This window comes from Lathamus discolor, chromosome 11 (assembly GCF_037157495.1).
Source record: "Lathamus discolor isolate bLatDis1 chromosome 11, bLatDis1.hap1, whole genome shotgun sequence".
Lineage (NCBI taxonomy): Eukaryota > Metazoa > Chordata > Aves > Psittaciformes > Psittacidae > Lathamus > Lathamus discolor.
The window spans coordinates 5338299-5365090 of record NC_088894.1 but is presented as its reverse complement, the minus strand read 5'-3'; the positions used below and the strand labels follow the sequence as shown (position 1 = coordinate 5365090).

General features: G+C 49.8%; 1 protein-coding gene across 2 annotated transcripts; it reads right to left on the bottom strand.

The window, feature by feature from the left end:
* Positions 1–15050: 15050 nt before the first annotated feature.
* Positions 15051–21484, bottom strand: SLC2A10 (solute carrier family 2 member 10). Of its 2 annotated transcripts, none has more exons than XM_065691592.1 (5): positions 21380–21484; positions 17873–19246; positions 16764–16886; positions 16082–16217; positions 15051–15446 (listed from the first exon to the last, which is right to left on the bottom strand). In XM_065691592.1, the coding sequence occupies exons 1-5, from the start codon at positions 21381–21383 to the stop codon at positions 15347–15349; spliced, it is 1737 nt and encodes a 578-aa protein (XP_065547664.1). In that variant the 5' UTR covers positions 21384–21484; the 3' UTR covers positions 15051–15346. The 2 variants fall into 2 exon arrangements, with proteins under 2 accessions (XP_065547664.1, XP_065547665.1); XM_065691593.1 differs by having other exon boundaries at positions 15051–15443.
* Positions 21485–26792: the final 5308 nt, after the last annotated feature.

Here is a 26792-nt window from a genome sequence, read left to right as displayed (position 1 = left end):
TCCCTCAGTGCTGACAGTAAGTGAAGAAATGTTAAATTCATTCATCTGCCTGAGATCCCTTTGAAGTCCTCCACTAAAAGCTCTATTGTTTTATTAGCTGTTAATGTGGCACGGGGGAATTCGGCTGTGCATAGCGGAGCTGGGGTGCGGGGGGAGCCCTTCCTGGTAATTTGTCACTCTTTAGAAGTATGACACGCTCTGCTCTGCAAACACACTGGCAAGTTGGAGCGCTCGGGGTTGAGGCTGGAGCTGCTCAGTGCTGGGAGCTCCCACCACCATCCACAGGGATCCCGGGGCTGGAAAGGCTGAGGGATTACGGCAGGCTGGGGTTACCTGCCTTTGTGCTCTCTGCTGGACCTTACGCAGGCCAAGGTCAATGCTAAATTAGAGACTGTGGGATTTTGCACAGAGCCAACGATGCTGGCTGTAGGCTGGCTACGGGGTGGAGGGGGTCTGCTTGTCTGAGTGGGCAAATGTGAGGCAGGTTCTCAGAGGGGAGGTGACTGTAGATGCAGGGATCAGGTGTACGTTGTCTCTTTACTTCCCTGGATTAAGGTGGTTTGGTAATGAATGCTTGATTACAGGTAATCGAAATCCTTTTCCTGCCCTTTCTCTGATGCACAGTTTGTGGAGCTCCAGAGCACGTGGAGCTGTGAGATTGTGTCTGCCTCCCAGAGACTCTTCCTGCAGCATCAGTGGTGTTAGCACCATGGACCAGGGAGACTGGCTGGTGGCTTTTAGAGGTGATCCAATGCCTGAAACTTCAACACAGCTTCCTTACTAAATGCAACCACATGCTGAGAATGCTGCTAAGCTGCAAGATGAGTCTTTCTCCACATGTACCCTGCAAAGGTACATGGTCAGTGATCCACAGGTAATTGATAAAGCACCTATTGCTTTTTCCTTTTGGCTTTTAGCTCTTTGTACCTCACCTCCCCCATGAGATGGAGGGAGCTGTAGGAACTTGCTGGTGTGTAGTTGTCTGGACACAAGTAAACTTTGCAGCTGCAAGCTGGCTCCTGTGTGTGATGTGAAAGCTGGGCACAGTTCACTTACGTGCTAAGGAAGTGAAGTGGATGTTGCCTCAGGCTGTTTATTGCTCAGCCTTGTTGGCAGGTACAAAGGATCTCTGCAGAAGCCATCCATCAGTGGAGCTGCTGCTCCCTGCAAGCACAATGCAGTTAGTAGCAGGAGCTGTGTCCTGGTAAACACAAACAGGAAGGCAAGCACAGCAGCCTGGTCCCGGCTGCCTGCAGGCAGCCTTCATATTTGCTTTGCTCTGGTCTGATTGCTTCTCACTACCTCAGCTTGATCAGTCTATCACCAGAGCCTTTCTTTCCAGCCGTTCTTCCCCGTGCCTTATGTGGCACTAAAGCTAAGTCAATAGAAATGCAAAACTTGTGTCTTATTTTCTCAGTCTGATGAATCATGAGAACTTTGCTGGGGTAGCTTGGCGGTTTGCACAACTGCTTAGCTACACTGCGAAGTGCACCTGATGCGAGGAAGCGGGCTCATTAATATGATCCTTCCCTGCGATGTAAAACCGCTGCTGTTTGTTCCTGCAAAGAGGGGGAAATGTCTCCTAACATTTTCCCATGACAGAAAGGTGAGGGGTCACGAGGAGCTTGTTCACTAACATCCATAGCATGGGAGTGTGCAATCGATTTGATCTGCTGTGCCCCCACCTCTGGGCTTGGACGCAGGCAGGCAGGGTGGCACTGGAGCAGAAGGGGCAAAAGCACACCAGTGGTGAGATCAGCATTCATTTTTGTACAGTCCTTTAAAATCCAGCGTCTTCCAAAAGCACTATGCAGTTAGCTCCCACTTTAAGGTCCTGATTCAGCAAATCACCTCTGAGACTTCTGCGTTTGTTCAGCATAAAATATATTCCTCACTGCACTGAGCCATTGGGCTTGAAATGTATATCTATGTTGAAGCCTTTTTAAGGTTTATTGTTACTAATCACAGTTTTACTGAAAGGAAACCTTGCAAGGCAGTTGTTATAGAGCTAAACTCAATGCACAGCTCACATTAAGCTGCTCTTAAGTAGTTTAAAAAGTAGTGGCCTTCACAGGCTTTCTTCTAGCATTGCTAGGGAGCTTGACATGCTTATCATAGTCTTTAATGGTAAAAGTATTTGTAAACAGCAAAAAGACCCCAATAATGCAAAAATTATTCAAATGGTTTTGATGCTAAAGAGTTTTTTCTCTACAAAATACAAAAATAGCGGTATCAATGAACCAACATGTTATGTATGTAATTGCGTTACCAGCTTTTGCACGTGGTCACAGCCACTGCATAAGCAGCCTGCGTTGCTGGTGCAGGCAGGGAAAGCCCCCGATACGCACATGCAATTGCCATGCCCCTCTCTGCAAATCCCAGCCCTCCTCGGAGCAGGTAACTACACACTGGTGGCGAGGGAGACTCATTGCTGTGGCTCATTTAGTAATTAATGTCTTCTGAGCTGCAGAGGGGCACCGTGCACTGCTCCAGTGCACTCCTGGGTTCGTAAAGCCGCTCTGGGATATGCTGTTTTACACCAGGAGGAAAACGTACCCCCTCTACTGATCACATTCGCTGCATGTCCAAACTCCAGTTCTTGGCTGCACGGTTAGAGGGGAATTAGGGGTGCCGCATGCTCACATGCTCCCCAGATCTTTGATTAGGGAAGCTTGAAAGTGACAGCTTTTCCCTCTGAGGCAAGAGGCATCAGTCGGCTTTGGAAAGCTGTCATTCTGGGACAAATCCCTGCAGGCAGCATGCGTGCACCTTTCCTATGGCTGCACTGGGTTTCAGGGCTTTTATCAGAGCAAACACGGGTGCTGCTTCCCTGTCAGTGGGTCATTCGCTCCTGGCTGCCCAAGCTCAGCCACTGCACAGCCCTTGAGCCACCAACTGGAGCCATCTCTGCAGCAGCACAATGGATTGCTTCCTCACCGCTTGCTTTCCAAAAGTTTGAGAAAGATTTGAACCTTATCCCAAATTTCTCTGCTATAATGCTTGGAAAATGCATTTAAAGGTGGCATGTACTCAAAATACTGCTCTACAGAAATGGGTCTTTCACCACATTCCCATTAACCTTAGAATGCTTTCAAGTACTCTCTTCTGTGGGAATGAAACTGGGGAATATTTCCAGATACTCAGAATTCTTTATTCAACTCATGGGAACCGTTCAAACCCAAGATATCAGAGTCCAAGCCTGACTGGTCTTTTGTCTTCTAAAAATGCCCCCCCCCCCCCCCATTGTCTCTGCATTCCTATTTCTCACTATAAAGCAGTGATTTTGTGAAGCTCACCAGTACTTCTGGTGCCAGCGCGGTTCACAGCACCTCACTGCTGCATTAGAAAGGTAGGTTTGTGTTAACCATTTTACTTTAAAACATAAGACATTTTAACTAAGTGGTTTGATACTTCATGCATCTGATTTCCAGTGGAAAAAATGGTGTCACGTCCCTTGTGACTTGTGTCTCCGGTGCTGGGTAAATGCCACTGCAGGGTCCTTGCTCTTAGAAAACAGCCAGTGTGTGTGCTGGGGATTTCTCTCTTACTTTTTTCCCCTTCTGTTTCTGGTCTTACAGTTACTGTTCATGGGTTAGGAAGCAAAGTGAACAAAAGGCCAGGGGAAAGTTGGGTATTTCCTGTGTGTAGCTTAAGCTGTAATCACATCAGAAGGGTCCATGAATGGTTTGTCCACAGCCCTTAATGCTGGTTTGTGTTTTAAAGCAGAAGGCAAAGACTGGAAGTGCTTCAGCTTCCCTGCTTTCTTTTAGAGAATTTGCATCAAATGGAATCATACTGTTAAAAGTGGTCTGTAGTCGTAGGGGATGTGAAGGGGCAGATTTTAGAGGGGTGGTAAAAGCGCCATGCCCGAGGCTGGTGTTTACACGCGCTTCTCCTGAGTTAGTTTTAGCCTATAGGGACAGAGGTGAGGAGCAAGGGAGCTCCCCTTGTTGAACTGCTGGCATCCAGCGAGGCTGCCTGACACAGGGTCCATGCTCCCTCTGTTGTTACACAGGAGAGAGCAGCTCCTTCCGTGGGTGCTTTGCAGAACTGCTGAGAGCCAGCTCGCTCAGTAAGGGGATGAATGGCCCAGACCTGTAAGCAGCCCTTCAGTGACAAGTCCCAGGGAGCTGCCAGGGGCTTATACCCACAGAATTCATCTGTTTCAGTGGGAGTTTTGACAGGTTTGAGCCAAGCAGAGACTTTTCCATCCTTAAGCCGTGAAGCTTCACAGTTGCAGCCAGCCATATTTCCAGATGGGTAAAATTCCAGAGAAATGATGATGGATTTGACACATCTCAAATGATGACAGCAGAGGTGCTGACTTCCCTTTAAATTCCTTCCTTTAACAGAAAAGGTCTCTGAACCTGGCCCACTTCACCGACATGTGCAGTGCTTGTTTCTCTCTGGCTGCATGTCTGGTTGGCTTTGCCTTCCTCCCCCGACTCGTAACTCCCAGCTCCTTTCCTGCAGGAAAGATTAGGAAGGATAGGAAGTCGTCTGTGCAGAAAGCATCCCTGGCCAAAGTAAATAAAGGTCACAAGATTAGGCTTTGTCAGAACTTTAAGCCTGGCCCAAGCTAAACAAATGAGCTGTCATGCTTTGGTAAAAGCTCCAGTATGACTGAACTGGCATGACTGCAGTAATGGTAAAGCAGTTAATAGGTTTGGCAATATGGAAGCCTTAAGTTTTGTTTTTAATGCTGCATTCCTGACAGTCAAGACTTGCACTGAACTTCAACTGCTATTAATTTTGTGTGTTGGCCTCCCTTGCTACTATGCAAACACACTTCCCAAAGCACAGCAATGGAAGCAAAACAGCACCATGAGGCTGAGCTGCCCAGGAGAGCTGTTACAGCACAGAAGAACAACATGGGATGGTAAGAAACACCCTGTTGCAGTATGAACCTGGGTTTCTTGGCTGTTGAAACACCAAGTCTTTGAATGCATTACAGATCTGCTTTGAAAACACCTCTAGCTGTCTGAATGTCTACATAAAAACCACCAACAGAGCCATGGTGATGGACACCACAGCCCAGGCAGGGTCCTGAGCCCATTAGGGAAGTTATTCACAAAAGAGGTTATCTGAACCAGCAAATGGGTGCAATCTCCCAAGTTTCACTGTAAAGAGTAAGAGGTTAATTTGTATTGAGGGCACTGGGAATATTTTCTCTTGTAATGACCAGGGTCCATGGACATGGGACTGGCACTGCCCTGTTACGCATCTTTGGAGTTGTTAATCACCCAAGCACTTTGTCCCCACTGTGCAGGTATGGGAACCAGCAGTGATGGGACTGCTGCTGTGCTGGGAGAAGTGTTGATGCTGTAAACCACACAAAGCTGCAGAGGTCTGCAGTGCTCTGATGTGTTCAATAATTACTCATTATAACCCATATAAGAAAAAAAATCCCAAACCCCAAACCAACGAGCATTTAAAGTCTTTATGGAACAAAAGCCAGGCTTTTAATATTGTTTTAATGTACTTGACAAAGCTTTAGCTTAGAGCTAAGGCCAGCCTCTTGTAAGTGTGCAAGGGCTGAGGCAATTTAAAAACCAAAATATTTCTCCCAGTAGAGACCTTGCAGCTTATCAGGTAACTGCAGGCTGGATTTTGGCCATTTTTAACTGGGCATTAAAAGTCTTTTTTGACACTTGCTTTATTCCCCTACAATAGACTCTAACAGCCCCTCTGAGGCCTTCTACAGCCTGATGTGTAAAGTGTAATGGGGATTGGTTTAAAGAGTGGAATTTGACCTGAGAGAGATGTGAGTATTCAGGGAGTACTTAGTCCTCAGAAGCACTTGGGGGCTTTTTAGTTTGTGGGGCACTTTATTACTCATTAGTGCTTGGGGATGCTGCACTCTACTTGTTAGCATGCTGTCCAGTGCCTTTCTCCATTTAAGCATTGCTGTGTTGTGGCAGAGCATATAGACCCTTCCTCCTCCTCCTCTTCCTCCTCCTGCTCATGGAAGGAGCAGCTGGGCTTGGGGTTGCTTGGGGAAATCAGGGTGTCCCCAAGGGTGTTTGTCAGTAGGAGAGGACTGCAGAGTCCTGTTGGCCGCAAACATGACACCAATGGGTGTGGGGGAGCCGGTGGTGCTCACTCAACCATAAATACATGAACAGGAGACCAAAGCATGCCCACAGGGAAGCTGTTCATGCTGGTGGGACTCTTGCAGAATTCCAGTTCAAAGCTACTTATCAATGCAGGCCAGAGAAGTCCTTGTTTCAGCCTTGTCCTTCCACTCCTCCTCATCCTTGCAGGAAAATCAGGAGCAAAGAGCAAGTTGGTCGCCAAACCAAGCCCTCATCTCCCTGCTGCTGGCTGTGTCCCTGAGGCAGCCCGGCCCTACGGCAGCCACCACTGGAAGCAAAGGGGGATGCCGAGCTGCTGGCAGGCTCTCCGTTATTTTCCATCTCTGCGAGACAAGCCTGTGTGAAGCTGCCAAAAGTCTTGCCCTGCCCCGTGCTGCCCCTTTCTTGCTTTACAGTGCTGGTGAGTAGTGGAGATGCGATTGTTCATCTTGCATGGCCGCAGCCATCTTCCTGGGCAGGGCTGCACGGTGGAGGGGATGAGACGGGCTCAGGGGCGGTGGTAGTCTTTCTCACTTTTACTTTTACCCTTAGCTTAAATTATTCCCAGACGTGTGAACTCGGCAAACAAGGATCAAGTTTTCTCCACAAGGCAAGGTTTACTCCAGGCCTGGAATAGTGCCTGAGCTTCCCAGCGGTCAGGAAAAAGCTTGCAGGGAGCAGATGAGTGATTCCTTTTGTATTTTCCACCCATCAGGAAAAGCTGCATCTGAAAAAATAATAGCTGAACTGGAAAATAAAATTAGACAAGTCTGAACAAATATGGAAACCATCCCTGACCTGGTATTGGAAAAGAGTCTCAAATGCTAGAAAGGAGAGAAGCAGAAAAGAGGGATTGGATAAGTTTTGGCCTCTGTCAGGAATATGGAAGGAATTATTTCATTCTTTTTCCCCATCTATTTGTTCTCTACATGGCACTCTGTGTGGTTAACTCTCTCTCTTTGTCATAAATAGATGTGGCAGAGACAAAGCTTTTTTTCAGAAGTCCCAACCAAACCATCTGTTTTGCATCTGTGGTTTTGCATATGTAAATATTATTATTAATAGTAGCAAAAAGCAGTCATAATGGCAGCAGGAATAGAAACACTATTAATAGTCACAGTCCTGACGTTTGTATTTGTATTGCTGCAGGAGGTCACATCGTGCACCAGGACTCAGCTGTGAGCTTGAGCGAGAACAAAAGGGTGGTTGTTACCCCCAGGAGCTGTCAGTGAGCACCGGCACCCTCAGGGCTCTGGTGCCAGGGTTGTCATGGTACGGCTGTGGTGTCTGAGCATGGGGATTTCCCGAGACCCTCACAGAGGGCTTTTCCAAGAGGAAATAGCTCCTGACAACTGTCGGCTCCTTGCAGCTCCTGCCATCATGGCAAGGAGAAAACCATCCCCAGTGGGGAGAGCTCAGCTCAGTGGCTCAAAAGGACCTGGAGACAACAGGAAAAACTCACCAGTAATTGTGTGATTCCTGCTTATCCAGAGACAGAATTTGACTTGGTAGGTCCCGGAACAGAGCAGTGATTTCTGCATTGCCCAGTACTGTACCTGAGGTCTCACTCCCAGCCTAAGGTATCTTATCCCCCTAAGGACAACAGGCTTTTCTTGGTGGGTGACCTGTCAGAGCAACCCACTCTGCAAACCATCAACATCCTGATGGTTGGGAAAGACTTTATCTTTCTGTCCCTACTTTACCCCTGTGACTAAATGTGACAGCAACTCTCCTACTAATTCAATCAGCAGAGGAAAGACCTCAGGGGTGGGAAAGCTGAGGCCGGAGGCAGAAGCAGTAGTAAGAAGGACAGGTAGAGCAGGAAGAACAAGGGTGCAAGCCATAGACACCGAAGAAGGGGAGCTTGGAGGTTCTTGTGCTAGAAGAAGCACTTTAGAGAGATGCAGGGCAAGGAGGAAGCCGCCACTGCATACGAGGCTTGGGTCTGATCCACACAGTGCTGGGAAACACAAGCTAAGGAAACACATCTCAGAACACCCTTCTCCTGCCAGGTTCTCCCCGGGTTGAGCTGGTATCTTTGTTTCTATATGAAGAATGGTTTTTGTTCAGCTCTGGTTGTTTGCTGGATCTGTAGTGCATTAAATAGCCCATCTTCTGGTTTTTATTTTTTCCAGTTATCGTATTTCATGTATCCTGGCTCCTTTCATCCAGCCCCGTATCCCCCCGAGCAGAGACTAAGCAGGATCCAGCCCTTGAGCTTGCTGCCTTCACGTGCACAAGCAGGACATGGATCCCCATCCCACATTTCTCTGCTGAGTGGTGGGAGCATTTGCAGCAGGGACTGACAGCACCTTTTGCCTTTTGTCTGTTACCTACCACAGCTGGAGCTTGAGGACTCGGTGATGGTACATGCTGCCTCTCAAACTCTGCATTGCCTGTGGTCAAGCTTGTTTCTGCAGCCCATCTGGACCAACAGTAGCAAGCCAAGGTTTGTACTTATTTCTTACATCATTCAGATTTTGACTACAGCACACTACAGGAGCACATGTAAGAGAGGGGGGTGAATTGTCAGTCCTATTTAAAAGTCAACCCGTGAAGTGAAGTGAAGTGAAGTGCACCGTAACTTCACTTCAAATCTCCTGCAATTCAGTGTACAGTGTCCGTTCCCCTACCACCTCCCAGCCCATCCCTGTGCAGGTCTGCATTCTGGGACAGATAAAATGCTTCTCTGTTTGTCTTGGAAATCTTTGTATGCAGGCATTTAAAACAAGAAAAAATCCTGATCAGGTTAAAGGGGGATAAATATCTAATTTGCTTCCTGCTCTGGTAGAGTATTGACCCCATAGTACAGAGCCCAGGGCAGTGGCTTTTGCAGCAGGGAAATGAGGGCCTTGGGGAGCACTAGGAGGTGAATAGGACTGCCAGGTGGCATCCAACAGGGACCCTGCAGGGAAGGGGCAGCAGAGGACCCAGGCAGGTCTGCAGAGGGCCCTGAACTGTGTACCCAGCCTGCTCTGAAGAGCTCTCTGTGAGCTGACCAACAGTGAGGGCTGGCACCTCACTGTCCTCCCTATCCTCTGACTGAAAGAGCTGGAAAACAAATAACAGGATAAGGATAATCTACATGCTTGTGCTGTGCATTGCCCCACTTGCTATATGCCAGTCTTCCTGCTAAAAACAGTCACCTTGGCCACAAACACAACCTTGAGGAAATCCAAGCTTTGAGCTTCTCCAGTATTAGTTTCTGGTTGCGTCCCTGATGCCTTCGGATGTGACAGCTGCTTAAAAGTGTTGTTCTCCTTTAGCAGACAAAGCCTGAGAGCAGGTTTCCATTTGAGCAGGTTATTTACATAGTCCCCAGCTCAGAGCCCTGTTTCACAAGCCGTAGAGCCCATTGGTCTTCACACCCACCATAAGACTCTTGCTGTGTATGCCTGAGGAAGGGGCACAGCCCAGAACTGCTTTGCTCAACCTTGTGCAATCCCCCCCATCCCGGCTGTGCTCCTCTCACAGCCTCTTCCCTTGGGAAGCAGTGCCCTTGTCACCAGCCCAGCTCCTCCTGAAGACTCGCCCATTTTCCAGGTGATTCTCAGCTAATCTTTCCCTACCCACTTAGAGCAGCAAGTGGTGCCTGTGGGTGGGCCGGGGCTGGCAGGGCTCTCCTGACCGGCAGCGATTATCCAGCAGCAACTTGGGGCAGGGGGGAGCAGGGAAGCCACTGCCTAATCCGTCCCAGGCTGGATGGGTGCCTGGATCATTTCAGCGCTGCTCGGTGCGTTCAGACGATGCTCATGCTCCGCAGTGAACCCGCCTCCTCGGAAAGCTCACGGCACAGGCATCTGTCACTGAAACCTGTCTGCATGAAAGGCTGTCTGCACAACCGGGGGAAAAAAGAAAGGCATGACAGCACAATTAGTGAGAGCAAATGAAAGGCTGTTTGAAGAGGAGGAGGGAGGAAAGGGGAGAGCTGCATAAATCCCTGGTGGGGTTTTGGGCTTGACATCAAAACCCCTTAACAGTGTATTACTTCAGCCCCCAATGTGGACAGATGTTGAGCTGTGGCTCAAAGGAAGTCAGAAATCTTTCCTTAGAAAAAATTTGGCTAGGAAACTAAAGAAAATATTGTGAAAGAAAAGGAAATAAAAGCCCACTAAAGAAGATTTATCACTGCCTCAAGCATTTCTGTATCCTCTAGTCTTATGAGGTCTCGGCCTCAGGGGGGAGAGAAAGAGAAACAGCCTGTTGCTGTGTTAATGGGTCACAAATTCAGAGCAGGGACACGTTTGCCCAGTCAGAGGATGATGGAAGGAGCCAGCTCACCCAATCAAGGACTCCTCCAACCCATGCTAACCCCAGACAGCTTTCAGAGGCCTCTGGCTCCAGCCTGCAGCATTCCCTGGCACATCCATCCTTCTGCCCTTTTTGCCCACTCGCTTTTGCAAAGTTCTGAAGGAGTCCATCGTCAGTGGCAAAACATTTTCGTTCCCAAAAGAGCTTAACATCACTCACAAACCTGGAGATTCTGCTGCCCATTCCCTTTCCAATGCTACAAATGAAGGTGCTGAATAAAACCAGACCCAGCAGAGATTCTTGGGCAACCGTATTCCTGAAGCTCATTTATCCTTAAAACCTCTCTGTTAAACCTTGCACTTTGCTACCTACAAGACAGGAATATCTTTTACCTGGGTTTCCATCCATGAAAAGACCATTGTTTGAACCCCATGGCAATGTAAATCTTTAAAAATAATTCTGCCAACATCTCTGTAAATGTCCTTCTGCTGTTCGTTGGGTTATCCCAATCCAGACACATGCCGATAATTTCCTAGCATCCCAGCATGCTCACCATGCAGCTTCTGCTGTCCATTGGGTTCTGCCTGTCTAGACACAAGCCAATACTTTGCTAGCATCCCAGCATGCTCAAAATGCAGCTTCTCCTTGGAAGCCACATCCGCTGGCTCTTTCTCACCTGCCTATCTCTGCTCACTGCTGAGACCCAACCACACTGGTAGGGAAGGAGGTGACCCCATGCAGCTCCCAGGGTCCCCTTCCAGAGCTTTGTTTGTAGGTGGGAGCTCTGCCAGCATCCTGCCAGTCCCCTGGTGCAGTTGCTATTTGTGAAGCCAAATTGATCTAATTCCTTAACTTATGGGCTACAAAGAATGAACTGTGAGGATCTCCCAGGTACCCACAGCAGTGAAGACCAGCACTCAGTCATGCCTGAGCTACCTTGCCCCATCCTCCTTGGTACCCCGTTGTACCTTTGTGTTGAGCAATGGTTCCTTAGGCAGCTTCTTGCTTCTGATGTATTTAAAGAAACTTCTTTAAAAATATCTTTACAAGGAGCTCTTCATGCTCTTTTTTAGCTCTTTTAATTCTCTGTCTACACTTTACTTGCTGTGTTTTATGGGTTTTCCTTTTCTCCTCATGGGGGAAACCTTTCCACTTTTAAAACACTGACCTTCTCCCTGTGATACCTCCTTAACCTCAGCAGTGAGTCAGGCAGGGTGTTTTTTAGGACCTCTTAGTTCTTTCTGAGTTGTGGCACATGTTTTACTTGGGCTTTAATAGAGCATTTTTTAATCGCCTCCAGACTGCTCGCAGGCTCCTTGCTCCCTGTCTGCTCCTTTTTGGTTTGTTGTTATTGACTGATCGCCTTCTTTTTTCATAGTTCCCTTTCTTGAAACCGTAGAGCCACACACTGGATTTATTTGGTGTGCTCTCTCCCACTACAGCACTAAATTGGTTGTTTTGTGGTCACTAGCAGAGAACAGCTCTCCCACAAACACCTTGTGAAGCAGGTCCTGTGCACCGCTCCCCACCGACCCCAGAGCAGGAGCCCTCCTCACAGCTTCCAGCACTGCTTGGACCAGGAGACTCATTATTGTATCCCAAACCACTCTTTTTCTTCCTGAACCTTTAGTTCTGGTGTCCTCAGCATAAAAAGGACATGGAACTGTTGGAACAAGTCCAGAGAAGGGCCACGAGGATGACCAGGGGCTGGAGCACCTCCTGTATGAAGACAGGCTGAGGAAGTTGGGGCTGTTCAGCCTGGAGAAGAGAAGGCTGCGTGGAGACCTTGTAGCAGCCTTCTAGTACCTGAAGGGGGCCTATAGGGATGCTGGGGAAGGACTCTTCATCAGGGACTGTAGTGACAGGACAAGGGGTAACGGGTTAAAACTTAAACAGGGGAAGTTTAGATTGGATGTAAGGAGGAAATTCTTTCCTGTTAGGGTGGTGAGGCACTGGAATGGGTTGCCCAGGGAGGTTGTGAGTGCTCCATCCCTGGCAGTGTTCAAGGCCAGGTTGGATGAAGCCTTGGGTGAGATGGTTTAGTGTGAGGTGTCCCTGCCCATGGCAGGGGGTTGGAACTGGATGATCTTGAGGTCCTTTCCAACCCTAACTATTCTATGATTCTATGATGGATCACTGAGCTGACGGGTTTCTCTAATCTCTTTTTGTATCTGCTGATTGTTTTCTTCAGCCTGATCAGGGGTCAGTAACACAGTCCTGGCCCTGTATTTTTAATGCTGGAATCTGCGATCTCCCACCTTGGTACTGGGATTGTCATTCAGGGTGATCAGAAAGCCTGGCATTGTCTTATTTCTTTTAAACTCCTCATACAGGGGCAGAAACACCTCTAAGTTTTGCCCTTACTTGACTGTTTAATACTGTTCCTGTGGGTCTGCCAGTACTACATAAACTCACCTTATTCATTGCTGCTGCATCATTTATTTCCCTGCTGCTCTTACCCTGGATACTGGCCACATCCTCCTCACAAGGGGTGCAAGTTTGAATTTCCACACCTATGGACTTTTCCCTCAGGTTTCCATTTAAACATTCCTTTACGGCTTTTCCATCTTCTAGTGTCACCGGCCCAGCTCTGCTGCGATGGAGGTGCAGGACCCTGTGACACCAGCTGGAAGGTTCGTGATGGTCTTCCTGGCAGGGATCCCTTCCTGGCTGCTTATACATCCTCATTGCAATGGCTACAAGAGCAGAGGTGGGACTCTGCCCTGCAACATCCCAGAGGCACTCCCAGTACCTCCTTTCCCATTGCCTCGTACTTGCTGCAGGCACAGACACCCAACATGGTGTGTTCTGTGTGATGAGCTGGGCAGCCCCTTGCAGATTCTTCTTGTTTCTTGGGCTGAAGCTGTCGGGTCTGGAAAGCTGCATTTTGATTTTCTGAAGAAAGCAGGAAAACCAGCCCTCTTATGGCAGGCTTATTAACCCTTGCTACAAGCTAACTTCCAGCTTTCTACACCATCACCCACAGAGCCTGTCAGTGTCAGTAGCCCTGTTTGCTACAGGGCTAACTTGCTCCCCTCAGCACTGCCCCAGCAGCCAGCCAGACCCTTGACCCTGAACCCTCTGGGAGGCCCAAGGGTCCCCATCCTTTCTCTATCCCTTTGCTCCCCAGGGTAGCCCTACCTGCACTGACAGCACCACGGAGGGGTGCCCCTCAGCTCCCATTCACACCACCCTTCTTTCCAGGCTCTATCAAGCCCGGAGGCACAGTATGAGGGAGCACCCCAGATATGTGGGCGGGGGTCTCATAGGCTCAGACCTATGTCCGAGGGTGAGGTGGGCTAAAATTGAGGTCCTGGTGGGGTGTTTGTCAGTCTCCCCAGGGTGACCTTACGGTGCCGTGGAGGGCCGGCAGGGCTGTGCGCGGTGCCGGGGTGCCCCCTCGCGGCAGTCCTGCCGTGGTGCACCCCGCTCCGGTGCTGGAGGGCCCTGGAAGGACGCTGCTCGTGATGACAAGGGGCCCTTGAGCTCAGATGCCTCTTCCCAGCACCCCGCCTCCATCCAAACGCATAGGTGTGCGTGCAAGCATGCCCTCCGGCTCCCACTCTTCTCAGCCAGGGATCCCCTGGTGAATGTGCGACCCCGGTCACAGTCTAGAGGCTAATTTTTAACTTCTGGGACAGTACCAATGCTTCTTTCCCCCACTAAATCAGAGTCATCCCTGGTACAGCCCAGTATTCATGACACTTTTTGCAGAAAGAGAGCATCTGGGTTTTGTTTTATAGGGGTCCTTGTGTGCTTTGGCATGACAGCATCTGCAGTGCACGAGGGAGCTCAGAAATGCCAAGGTCCAGATGCAGCAGAGGAGCAGCGAGGAGGTTGATGCAGAGGTGGGTGAGGAAGGCAATGGGTGGCCCCCATTACTGAGAGGGAAGAGGAAAGCACCTCCTGAAAGCAGTTCAGGCAAACACCCGACAGCCACAGACTGAATTATAGGCAAGGGCAGATCATTTTCCAGTGTTCTGGGGGCTTCCCATTGAGATAAGGGTTTGGGTGATACAGCCACGTCCTCTATTGTCCCTGTAACGCCAACCAGGCAGCCCAGTGTAGCAGTCACTGGTCCCCAAGGAGCTGCATTTTCAGGGGAAAACACTGAATTTTGGGACTTGGCTCCTCTGGGGGTTCAGAAGAGGCAAGGTTGGCTGTTCAGGACACCAGCTCCTCCCATCTCACAAGGGTTTGGGAACGAGCATTGTGTCAGTAGGATGCAGTTTTTATAATGTAGATGTGTCAGAAGGAGGTGTGAATTAATCAAAGAACATCCAGTTGTAAGGGGTGAAAACTTGGTGATGTTTTCAAGAAGGTACCACAATGTTGTGTGTGGTTTTGTACATGTAAACCCTGGTTGTGAATGCAAGCCAGGCTCTGTGTACAAAAGCAGCAGCCCGACATGGATGAGATGGACTTCTACTCTTTGTGTAGGCACAGGCCTTGGGCAGTCAGCTGGGTGAGCTGCTAGATCTTGACCCTTTTGGAAGTGGTGAAGCAGCACTCATTCTGTCTCTGCTAAAACAGAGCATTTACGTGCGTTAGCTCCCAGCTCAGACTCCAGGCTCCTACACAGAAGTTACAGAGGGTAACAGTATTAATGCATGCTGCTGTTTGACGCATTCCTCCTGCAGTGCTGTGCTCTCTGTAAAGCATCAAGTATTTCAAAGAACTGGAAAATAATATACCTTGCTCACAAATGAACTGCACAGATGAAAGCACTGCCAGCAAAAGTTGTGCTTTAATCCCTGTGTACAAAACCATCAATCCTTTACATGACAGGTGATAAAAAAAAAGACAAACCCATGAAAAATACATCAAATGAAAGACATGTTCCCTGCCTGGGACCAACGATTCCTCAAGGGCCCAAAGGACATCTATCGGCATGTCCCAATACCCAAGGCACTGTGGGGAGAACTGTCTCAGAGCAGGGGTTACCAGTTAAAGGCCATGGAAGAGAACTGTCCCTATGGTGTAGCCTGCTCCTCTCCTCAGGGCGATGCTGTGGGCACATTTCATGTGCTGCTGCCATGCTCCACTCTCTGGTACTGCGCGTGTGGGCAGCTCGCTCCTCTTCCACGCTTCTGCTTCAACACGTTTCCTTCCCACACCCTGCTGCGAATGGCAAAGGTCAGCAGCAGCTCATGAGGAGCCAGAAGCTAGGCAAGGGTCTGCAGCATCACCTCCTTCATGTAGGTATGCTCCCTCCCCTTGGCATCGCGGCCCTGTGGCTGCACAACCTCCTTCTGCTCCAGCATTCCTGTCCTGCCACCTGCTTCACAACACCTCCTGATCTGCCCTGCCCCATCACAGGCTTGGCATGGAATTTACTGGGTTACACCAGGAGGTGTCTCTGCCCCAAAGCAGAAGGAACAGCCCAGGATTACTCTATGCTGAAATGACAGGACTATTGTCCCCTGCTGCCTCATTGCTGTCCTGACCTGCCTGTCCCGTGCTCTGGTCCTGCTCTCCTTCCCTCAACCACAAGCCCTGGTTTTAGCCCTCTTCCTCCCGCGTGTCACCAGTGCCCTCCAGCAGCACGGCCGCAAGGCTCAGGACAGTGACCGTTGATGAACTGCACTGCAGCTCTTACACCCCATCCCATGGCCCTGCCACAAACCTGAGAGCTTCTTGGCAGCACTGACCAGACTCTGCAACAGCCCTGAGCTGCCCAGTGCCACAGACCTCAGGGGCTGCTGGTGGAAAGCTCCCAAAGTCAGCTGCTCGCGCTGGTGCAACAGCACACATACCGTTTCCTGGAGAACTGCTGCTCTATCTCCTCTAAGGACTGCCCTTTCGTTTCCGGAACAAAAAGGTAAATGAATATAACAGCCATCACTCCCATCAGTCCGTAGAGAAGAAACATCCAAGAGAAACCAATGGCATCTGCAGAGAGATTCAGGTGCATGAAGGGTCCACGGGAGGTAGGGTACATCACCAGACATGAAGGAAGCTGGCTGCTTACTGTGAGGGGCATCTTATTTTGAGAAGCCCTCAGCAGGGCAGGGAAGCTCCTTATGTGCAAAGTCTGAACTGGGAATCGGAGAAGGAGCAGAGGCCAGGCTTTGCCAGCAGCACATAAGAGGAAAGGGGAAGGCAGCCAGGCTCCAGGGCCCAGCAATGTGCCTCAACTGAGAGATCTGCTAGAAAGCAGTGTTGTAAAGCTGCTGGTATGGAAGCTGAAAAATCCAGTTTCCTGATACTGCAGTACTGCAGTGCAGCCCAGTGGGCGATGGATGATTCTTACAGAAGCAGTGACAGAGGGGCTCAGACCAGTGCTGCTGGCATCTGATTTCTCTGCACTCAGAGGCATCAGGATCACACCTATTAAGTTCCCAGGGTTCAAAACGCCACTTAATCTCCAAATGGCTTGTGGAAGCCACCTTCCCTAACCTGCTCTGGGAGATGGAGGGATGAGGGATGGCCACTTACCAATAAGGTCCAGGAAGGAGAGGCTGATCAGTAGATTAGCAGCCCAGTTAAAGCTGTTACAGAAGGCAAAGGCTCTTCCTCTTATCCCAGCAGGGTAGATCTCACTGAGGACGAGCCAGGTCACTGCATGGATTAGAGAGATCAGGAAGACAAGTGCAGGGTTAAGCAATTTATCTGGGAAATGGGCAAGGGAGATTTCAGCAGGAGTTTTAAACTGGGCTTCACCCAGCACCTGCTGCTGGTGGTGTCAAACATTCATCAGCCTCAGTGTCGGGTCACTGCAGAACACTTCAAACTCTGATGTTTAGAACTCCACAGAATGAAATACCAATGAATGGGTCCAGGGAGCAAAGAAGGAAGCAGGGGAGTTGATCATTCCATTCAGGGGAAATGGAAAACGTACGGCATACCTGCTGTCAGTACACGTTCTTTGTAGTAAAAAATGAAATGAGAAAGGGGTAGGGTTAGGGAGATGATGATGTGTTTGGGCTAAAGTCAGAGCTAAAGCAATACATGTCTTAGTCTCTCCTATAACTCTCTTAATAACTCTCCCCAGAGTTATTTTGATTGAAATAATCAACAAGGTCACTGTTAAACCTTGCTCACTTGAAACTTGCTCACTTAGGTTTTTTCTTGTTAGATGCTGTTTCTCCCATCAAAGAGCATTTAAAGCAATAAAAGGCAGAAAACAGTAGAGCTTACATGGAAGTGAGAGCTAATCTCGGTTCTCATCTGATGAATAATGATTTCAGAAAAAGACCAACTGATACAGAGAAACTTCTAAAGAGGTCCTACTCCCCGTTCTGCACTGACTTTATCATACAGCTGAAGTCCTCAGTCCCTCTGTCCTGAGCCCTCTATTTCCCTCCTCACCAGGGTGCCAGGAAGAATGAAAGAGAGTTATTCTAGTGCTGTACCAGCCCTGTAGCTGACAGAGATGCAACGTCAGAAAATGATTCTGTGGGCAGAAGGGGATATATTTCCAGTTCCCAGACACTGAGCTGCTTGGTAAAGCAGACACATAATGAATGTTTCAAGCAGACTGTAAGGATCAGCCCTAGTTTTATTCTCTGAGTTAGTGCAAGGGTAGATATAGACACCATACTTACTTGGTCCAAATCCAATTGAGAAGGCGCTCACAAAAGCCATCATGCTCAGCAGTGTAATCCAATTTAAGATCATATGTTCTGCCCAGGGAGCACCACCAAACGGAGGGCCTGTGCTTGCCACTGTCTCTCTTTTGGACTGACCTACAAAGCCCCTTTTCTGAGTGAGGGAAGAATCAGGAATAACCTCTCTGCGTTGAGTACTCGTAAAAAGTTTTGTAAGGCTCCTTGTGGCAGCGAAACCAGGGTCTGCCTGACTTCTGACAGCATCTAATACTGGTGGGATGGGTGATACAGCAGACTGGGAGGATAGAGGTGTCAGGGGGTGCTGGGTGAGGCTCTGGGATCCATTGGGGTCTGCGGCTGCTTTGCAGTCCCTGGCCATGGCCAGTGGAGCAACACGGCTGGTGAGGCTGATGGTGGTGACGGAGATGGCCATCACCACGCAGCCAGCCATGAGCAGCACCCTCCTGCCAGCCTTGTCTGCAAAGGCCATCGCGATGAGTGTGGCCACCACCTTTATTGCCCCCAGCCCAACAGAAGCCAGGATTGCTGAGGAGTTGCTCTGGAATCCCACCGAGTGGAAGATTTTGGAGGCATAGCCCAGCACATTGGGTTGCCCAGTGAACTGCTGGAAGAGCACCAGTCCCAGGCCCACCAAAGTCCGCCTTCTCATGTTGTCTCTGGTTCTGAAAAGGTCAAGAAATGAGTAATCCTTCTTGTAGGGCTCACGCTTTCCGGCTGCTTTGGCCTCAATGTCCTGCAATTGAATGAGGCCCTTCTGGCAGTCTGAGTCCCATGAGCTTAATTTAACAGGGTTCACTGGGAGAAAGAGGATGCTGAGGAACTGCATGGCTGTTGGGGCAATGGCCAATCCAAACATGTACCTCCATCCCTCATCCACATCCGCAAAGATGTAATTCAGTGCATAGGACAGTAAGATGCCTACAGTGATGCCTGCTTCATAGAGAGACACCAGGAGCCCTCGCTGATGAGCAGCCACCATTTCTGAGACGTAGATGCAGCAGGCCATGGATGAGACAGAGATGGCAAAGCCCACAGTCATGCGCCCGATGACCAGACCAAGAAATGACCTTGACAGTGTAAGAACAAGGCTGCCAACCAACAGGACCAAGTTGCTGACCAGGATTGCTCTCCTCCTTCCATAGCGGTCAATGAGGATCCCCCCAACCAGAGAGGCGAGGAGAGCTCCGATAAGAAGGGCACTCACAACAACTTCTTGCTTGAAGCAGCTGAGGTGAAAGTCTATCTGCAACTGCAGCAGTGCACCGGAGATAATGCCCAGCTCGTATCCAAATATCAGCCCACCCAGGAGAGAGACCGTTGCAGACAAGAGGAGGACCAGCAGTCCACGACCTGGAAAACAAGCAAGCAGTGCTACATTGAGTTTTCTGGTGCTAGCAGGCAAGCTATCAGCAGGCACAGGCTGGAAAAAACTCTCCCAGGACACCCAAAGTTTTCCATCTACAAAGCCGTGATGGTGAATTTCCCCACAGGTCACTAAGTCATGTGTAGAGAGGCACTTGCAGATGGTCGCATAACTCACCAGGCCTGCACACACTTCCACTAGCTGCAGGGGCACTTACCTGGAATGCAGAACTATGAAAACAGGACTTTGTTAACAATGTTAAGACTTGTATTTAAGTGGAGGCCAGTAACTTGTAGTGCCTGGAGTTGTACAGGGGGTTCCTCTGTGGTCTCCCCTGATTCTAATTACAAAACCTATTCTGGGCAGAAAAGGCAGCTTCTGCTTTCTGATTCCACATTGTTCTGTGTTATCACGTTTCAGTGCATGTGGCACCACCAGCTCCCACTGCAGACTCTGCGTTCTCACCCCCTACCTTGTTGTTGAAAACACTGCTCGCAGGAGTTTATTTCTCCTGGCTAATCTTGCATTCTCAGCATGACTTTGTGGGGGTGGCTCGGATTTCTTCATCTCTCCTTTTGCAGCACTACAGTGTTTGGGATGCCTGAGCCAGGCTCAGCCTCCTCAGGCTGGTCCAGGACTACAGGACAAACCTCATCACAAGCTGAAAAAGCTCACTGTTGCCTGCCCCAAATACTAGAAGTGATTTTTTGACCGTGACCTTCCCATATAACTGAGCATGCATGTCTGGTAAGTATTTAAGTTTAGCTAAAGTAAGAAAAAGAAACAACAGCAAGAGCAAGCCAAATCCAAACCATCCCACACCAAATAACCTGAGAAAACCAAGGCGCTTGCTGCAGATACTTCTCATCCTCAGGAGAGGATGAAAGGGTGACCATGTGTGACCCACCAGTCATATTATGGCACGGGGGACTGCATGTGGTGTGAGAGCCAGCGCTGATTTCTCCTGGGACCAGCTGTGACAGAGACACCCCTATTATAATTTTGAAGGCACAGGCAAAGTGCATTAGCTTCGAAGTTTGTGCTGGTTCCCAGCATGTAATGTTATCTGTATTCTCACACTGGCTTTGTTTAATTAGAAATACTCAACTGCTTTAGTATACTGCATGTGGAAAAAACTGTGGACACAACTACCAGATCATGGAAAACTTTCCTCATCCTGCCTAAGGGCTTTTTTCCCCTCACAAGCTGTGTTTCATAGGAGGTGTCTCTATTCAGCCTTTAATTGGAGCTTATTCTAAAGGTTATTTCTCAGTGATGGCTGTATTTATATTCCTATTTATTCTGTAACCCTCTGCTCTGTTTGTGTTACTTACACCATCCCAGCTACACACCAGTCCCTCCACCACACTGTGTGACCTGCACTGCTTTTATCACCTTGTACACACGTTTTACAGATAATTAGAAAAATATTTGCTCACTGAGAACAAAAGGCTTTGCTTAACGCGGGCATGCCATTAGTTTCAAGCCACAAACTCAATCAGACGCACAGAGCCACACTGATTCTCCTGCCTTTTGCTGCAGTTCTTGTTAACTTAATGAGCAGTAATACAACTTGGATGAAAAGCCAGTTTTGTAGATAGTCTGTTCTGATGCAGTTGGGGAACTCGGGGACGCTTCAGGTCACCATATGAGGGCAGTTAGTTCAGCGGGTCTCGCATGGAGCTCTGCCGATGGCGAACTGGCCGGAGGGCAGTGATGCAGGACCGGGCAGCGCCCGTGCTGCTGACCTGCCTTTTGCACAGCTCCAGCTCCTCTCTGCGCACACACCAAGGCCGCTGCCTGCAGCAGAACGCCCCGTGCAAAGCTCCCTGCGCGCTCCCGCCGGCTGCCCCCTCTGCCCCGCTCCGCTCCCGGGGTGGCTGCGCCCCGGGAAATCACTGCACGTTGTGGGTATGCGCTGCCGGGAGCGCAAAACCGAACCAGAGAGGGCTGGGGGGAGGGGGCGCAGTTCCAGCCTTCAGGAAAAGTTGGGAACTCTGCGGGATGGAACTTTTCCCCGGGGCAGGAGGACGCGCCCCCTCCCAGCCCGGCCGCCCTGTCCCGAGGACGGGGGTCCCGCTGCCTCCCTCCCGATCCCGTCCCGTCCTCTCGGCACTCACCCATGGCGCGGCGGGCGCGGAGCGGGGCGGAGCGGAGCGGTCGGGGTCCGGCGGCCGGAGCGGGGCCGAGCAGCGCCACGTCGCTGCCGCGCAGCCTCCCGGCCGGGCAGCCTGGGGCTTGTAGTCGCCCTGCCCGCCCCCCGCCGCGGTGTGCGCGGCCCCGGGGAGCCGGAGCGCAGTGAGTGAGCCGGGCGGGAGCCGGGGCTGCTCCGTGCGGCTCCGGTTTGCCGGCGCAGGGGGCCCGGGGTCGTGTGACCGGGGGGATAATTGCGAATTGGGACAGAAAGGAGGATGTGGCAGGGTATGGCTCCGGGTGCTGGGATGACAGCTCTGTCCCCAGGCTACCGCACTTGAGCCAGGAACAGGGATGTCCTCGCTGACCGCAGACCCCCTCTACTGCAGAGCTTCCCCCTTCTAGATTAGAAAGTCTCTAGAAAGCTGACAAGATTGACAGTTTACGATAGTTCTGAGGTAGCTCGGCTGGAAAGCCAAAGAAAGCCTGATAGGAAATGAGCGACCATTTCAAACCTAAAAGGAGAGCAGTATGACTTGAGTCTGCACTCTCAACTTTCTGGGTCTCTCCAGCTTATCTCCTTCCCTTTGAACCGTGCTCCATTAGGGGAAACGTTTCAGCATTCAACTTCCCTTGCATTCTCTTTCTGATGAGTGGAAGAGAAACCTTTCAGCTGCATAAAAGACACTGGGACATGCACTCGGATACAAAGGGTTTTTTTCTGAGACCGAGCCTAAACTTAGGAATCCCAAAGTCCAGCTTGCAAAACACAGATTTTGCAGAACTAGAGAGGCCTAGAAGTGCTCTCAAAACTCTTTAACACAATGCAAACATTCTCCCTGGGTCCTCTTCATGCAAACTGCAGTTGTATGCGTGATGTTCAGATTGCTGTAACTTAGTTGGTGTGGGGACCAGCATAGGGAAGATGTGCTGTCCCAGGCCTGGGGTGGGCTTGTACCTAGAGCCATGCAACAGGGACTGCCAAGGAGAAGACAGGCTGAGAGAGCTGGGGTTATTCAGCCTGGAGAAGAGAAAACTCCAGGAGAAGTTAGAGCAGGTTCCAGTGCCTAAAGGGAATGACAAGAAACCTGGAGAGGGACTTCTTATAAAGGCAGGGACAGGACAAGAGGGAATGGCTTTAGGCTGACAGAGGGGAGACTGAGATGAGCTCTTAGGCAGAAGCTCTTCCCTTTGAGGGTGCTGAGGCGCTAGCACAGGGTGCCCAGAGAAGCTGTGGCTGCCCCATCCCCAGCAGTCTTCAAGGCCAGGTTGGACACAGGGGCTTGGAGCAAGCTGCTCTAGTGGAAGGTGTCCCTGCCTCTGGCAGGGGGTTGGAACTGGACGAGCTTTAAGATCCCTTCCAACCCAGACCCTTCTGTGATCTTATGATTCTAATCACACAGTTATAACAACACAAGCTCTAAACCAACACTCCGTAGAGCCTGCGCTGGTAAAGCTTTTTGCTACACTACAGGTTGAGTTGTGGAAATCTCTGCAGACAAGTGGTGCCAACTCTTTTTACTCTGACTCATATTTTTGGGATGCTTGAGATGGGCAACACCACATCATGCATATCCTTTCAGCTTTAGTCTGTTGGATATCTGGTCAGCAACACAGGCAGCAGTTGATCAAAGGATTTGGTTTTGCTGCTTCTCAAATTCATAGTGAATATAGAAGATGTTTCAAATCTGGTTTATAGATTAAATAAATGCTTCCCATTCATACACTCTAATTTCAATGGAAATAAAGTATGTAAAAATACCTCTTCTAAAACCTTTTATCTGATGCAAGAGACAGCTGCACAGGGATCACACACTCGGGGAAAGAATGGCTTCAAACATGAACACCACCCCCCAGAAACCAATGGTGTTAATGGAAAAAGCTTTTCAATGGGATTTGCAATTCAGATGAAAGTAATTTAAATAGCTCTGAAATCACAACCAGCTCTGATGACACTTGGAGAAATGACTGCAATTTTCTCTTTTCCCAAGACCCTCCATATGGGGCCAATTCATGATGGGCAGCTGACTCTATAGCTTTGTGCCTGGGCTAATGTTCCACATTTTGGGAACATGAGGGTGCTGAGGATGCAATGTGGTCTTGCCTGTGATCTCTGGCCCCCACAGCTACTCCCCCGAGCTCAAGCCTGGGCATTTTGAGTAAGCTGTGTTGCGAACTGCAGGAGATGTCACCCATGCATGGTTTCCCATGGGACCTACAGTCCAAAGGAGCCACTGGGCAAACCCACCCTTGGCTATGTGATCTGCAGTTTACCTGAACAATTCCTTCCTTCTCCAGTGCCACCCCACCATTTTCTGCAGGCTTCCTGTTCTCTGCCAGGGCAATAAATATTATCAGCCCAGACAGCACGGAAGCAATGTCCTGGCGAGTATAGGTAGAGCTTTATGGTATGTTTACAAAAGGTGGTCAAAGAGATGACATCAGTATGTACAGAAATGCGGCCACTGTGCCAACACTGTGTGTGGCTGGAGGTTATGGTCTTCTGAAAAGGAAGGTGAAGACCTGCTCTGATGTACAGCCGGGATAATGGGGGGGGGGGGGGGGAGCGGTGTGCGTGAGAGAAAAGTCTTCCTTTGTGGTTTCTAAAGTATAAAGTACATCTTTCTTACCGCACCATTTGTAGTTATTGGGTGTTCTCGGCCTGTTGAAGTCAGTAGTTTTGCCCCTAAGCTCTGCATGAGAAGAGGTTGGATTCACCAGGACTGGCTCATGCTTTGTGTCTGCCAGCTTGTTTCTAGCCTTGCTCCCTCCTGCGATGCTTTCCTCCTCCTCTCAAGGCTGGGTGTCTCAGCAGTGGCATTGCCCCATCTGACCCTTATCTCGCTCTTGGCTGCTGGACAAGCCGGTGTGAGGGCACGTTCCTGCTTCTCACAGAACAACACATCCCCAGGACTGAGCCGCAGGAACGTGCTTCCTGAAGAGCTTGGTGTTTGGAACAGCAGCCTGTGTTGGTAACACAACCCGCCTGCAATTACTGAAAGTGTTTTTCTCTGACTCTGGGCTGGAGCAGCTAAAAAAGACCTAAAATCACAATTTAAAATATAAAAGCAGAAGCAGAAAGAAGTTCATCCTGGAAAAAGGAATACACCGGTTCAGCAGTGCCAGGCACCTGCATTTATTGACTGCTCATTTACAGACCAGCAAGCTGTCTCTTTAGGATGCCAGGCTGTGAGTGTTTCCTTCTGTGTCATCCCAGTCCTGGAGGGGGGTCTGTGGCTGCTCAGTACTGGTGGTTGCCCCGGGGGTCCTGTGCATTTTAGGGATGCCTCCAGCGTGGCAGCCTGTACAACCCAGGGTGCTCCCCTGCATCCCTGCAGCCTTCTATTTGGCATCCGGTCCTTGTCTGTAGCATCTTCTTGCTGGCCAAGATCTGTAATTCTGAGCTGTGAATTCACACACAGGAGGGTTTATCCCTGTGCCCACACTCTGCAAGGCTGAGAATACAACCTCGGAGCCAACAAGTGCCTTAGCTGGGTGCAAGGAGCCACCTGAGCCCTGATGCAGCCCAAATTCAACCCTTTTCCGGTGTGTCTAGCTCTGAGGATGGCAGCCTCCATCCCTAAATAAGCTGTGGGGTGAGGAGGGAGCTGCAGCCTGCCTGATGCTGAGGGACCAGCAGGACAGAATGGAGGAACCCATGGGATCTGCCTTGGTTTCCATTAGCTTGGTTTGCTGCGCTGCAGTTTTTTACTCAAGTTGTTTGTAACAGGAGAGTTCCTGAATGCTCATCAGCAGGAGAACAAAGCTACATAACCAAACAGTTCAGCAGAGTCTGTGGCTAAAGTGCAGTTCTCTGGAGTGATCAATATTCCAATAAAAATACTGGGGGATACCATAAATATTGTAAGTGGCTCTAGATGGTTTCCAAGGGCTATGTCAACTGTTCATTGCATTCAAAGAGAAGAGAATGAGTAAAATCACAGTGAAGATCAAATTTAAATAAATAATAGGAAAAATAAAGCAAAAATATTTTCTTTCCTATTTTGAAAGCTCTGGGGGTTTTTTTGGCCAGCATGAAAGAAGACCATCTTATTTACCAGAACAACGAAGCGAGGGCGTCTGTGTGCACTTGCCCATAGGCTATATATGTATGTCTAGGGGGTGTTCTGCCCTGATGCTTAGGCAAAATCTGCTAACAACACGATGAAAACTTTGTTTATTCGATTGTTTGTAGCATTTGCAAATTCCAGACACAATGCCCAGGAATCTCATTCCTTGGCCAAGCTACAGTTGTTTTCCCTGCCATAGGTGGGCAGAACTGCGGGATGGATTACCTGTATCATTGAAAACTTGGGAAGGCTGTTTAAAAGTTGTAACTGAAGCAAGATAAATATTTGCCAGGCGTGATCCCACCATGCAATGACAAGTAAGCTGTATGGAATGTCTTAATAAAATAGAAATGTTCTGAAAAGGAAACAAATGTTGTGGATGAGAAAACAGGGACAAAATGGACTTGCGGCACCTCCAAAGCCAACAATTGAAAACATATTTACGTGGACTGGGCTAAAGACTCCTGCATCTGCTGAGGATTATAAATTGCAGTGCATGCAGATTGCCCAGTAGAGTAGTGGGGTTTCAGGGAGCCATAAGAAGTCAAAATTGTGGTCCCAATATGATGAGATAATGTCCATCTTTTACTAACATGGAGATGTGGGGCTTGGATGCTTAAGGAAGGGGGAGTCACCTGACTCACCGCAAGTGGCCTGTGCCATTACCTGGGGCAGAAGCTTTGGTGCTGCCCAGTGCAGGAACCCAAGGTGACACCATGGCCTGCTGCAGGCTTGTGATCTCTTGTAGCCTATGGGAAACCTCCCCAGCCATGAACTGGGCAGTTCTAGTGGATCTGCACAGCCTCCAGTAAAGGCTTTTGGCACATGAAGCACCAGGAGCCAGTGGTGGAGCCCTGGTGGTGATGTTCTGGTGGTGGGGATGACCTGCTGAGGATGCCCCAGTGGTGGTTTCCACGGTGATGCCATGATGGTGATGTCCTGGTGGTGATGCGTGGGGGTGACACCCTGGCAGGTGGCTCTGAGGTGGTGCTGTGAGCACCCCAGGGAGACCACAACACTCCAGTTGCCACCTTGGGAAGATGCACGCCCAGCAGCACTCTTGCAGGCCCTGGGGCAGGTCTCATGCTTGCACTAGCAGGAACACAAGAAACCCCAGTGGGGAAGGCTCAGGCACAAACCCACCATCCTGCAGCTACTCCCTAGCCCCCACCATGGCAGAGGGCAGCAGGACTTATAGGGGAAGCACAAAGAGGGGCTCTGGAAGACGCAGCACTGAGGACAAGAAGAACGAGGAGCTGCGGGCGCTCGCAGCGCTGTACCGAGGGCGCCGGCAGCGCTACAGGCGGTGCGGGTGGAGCTTCGGCAGTTC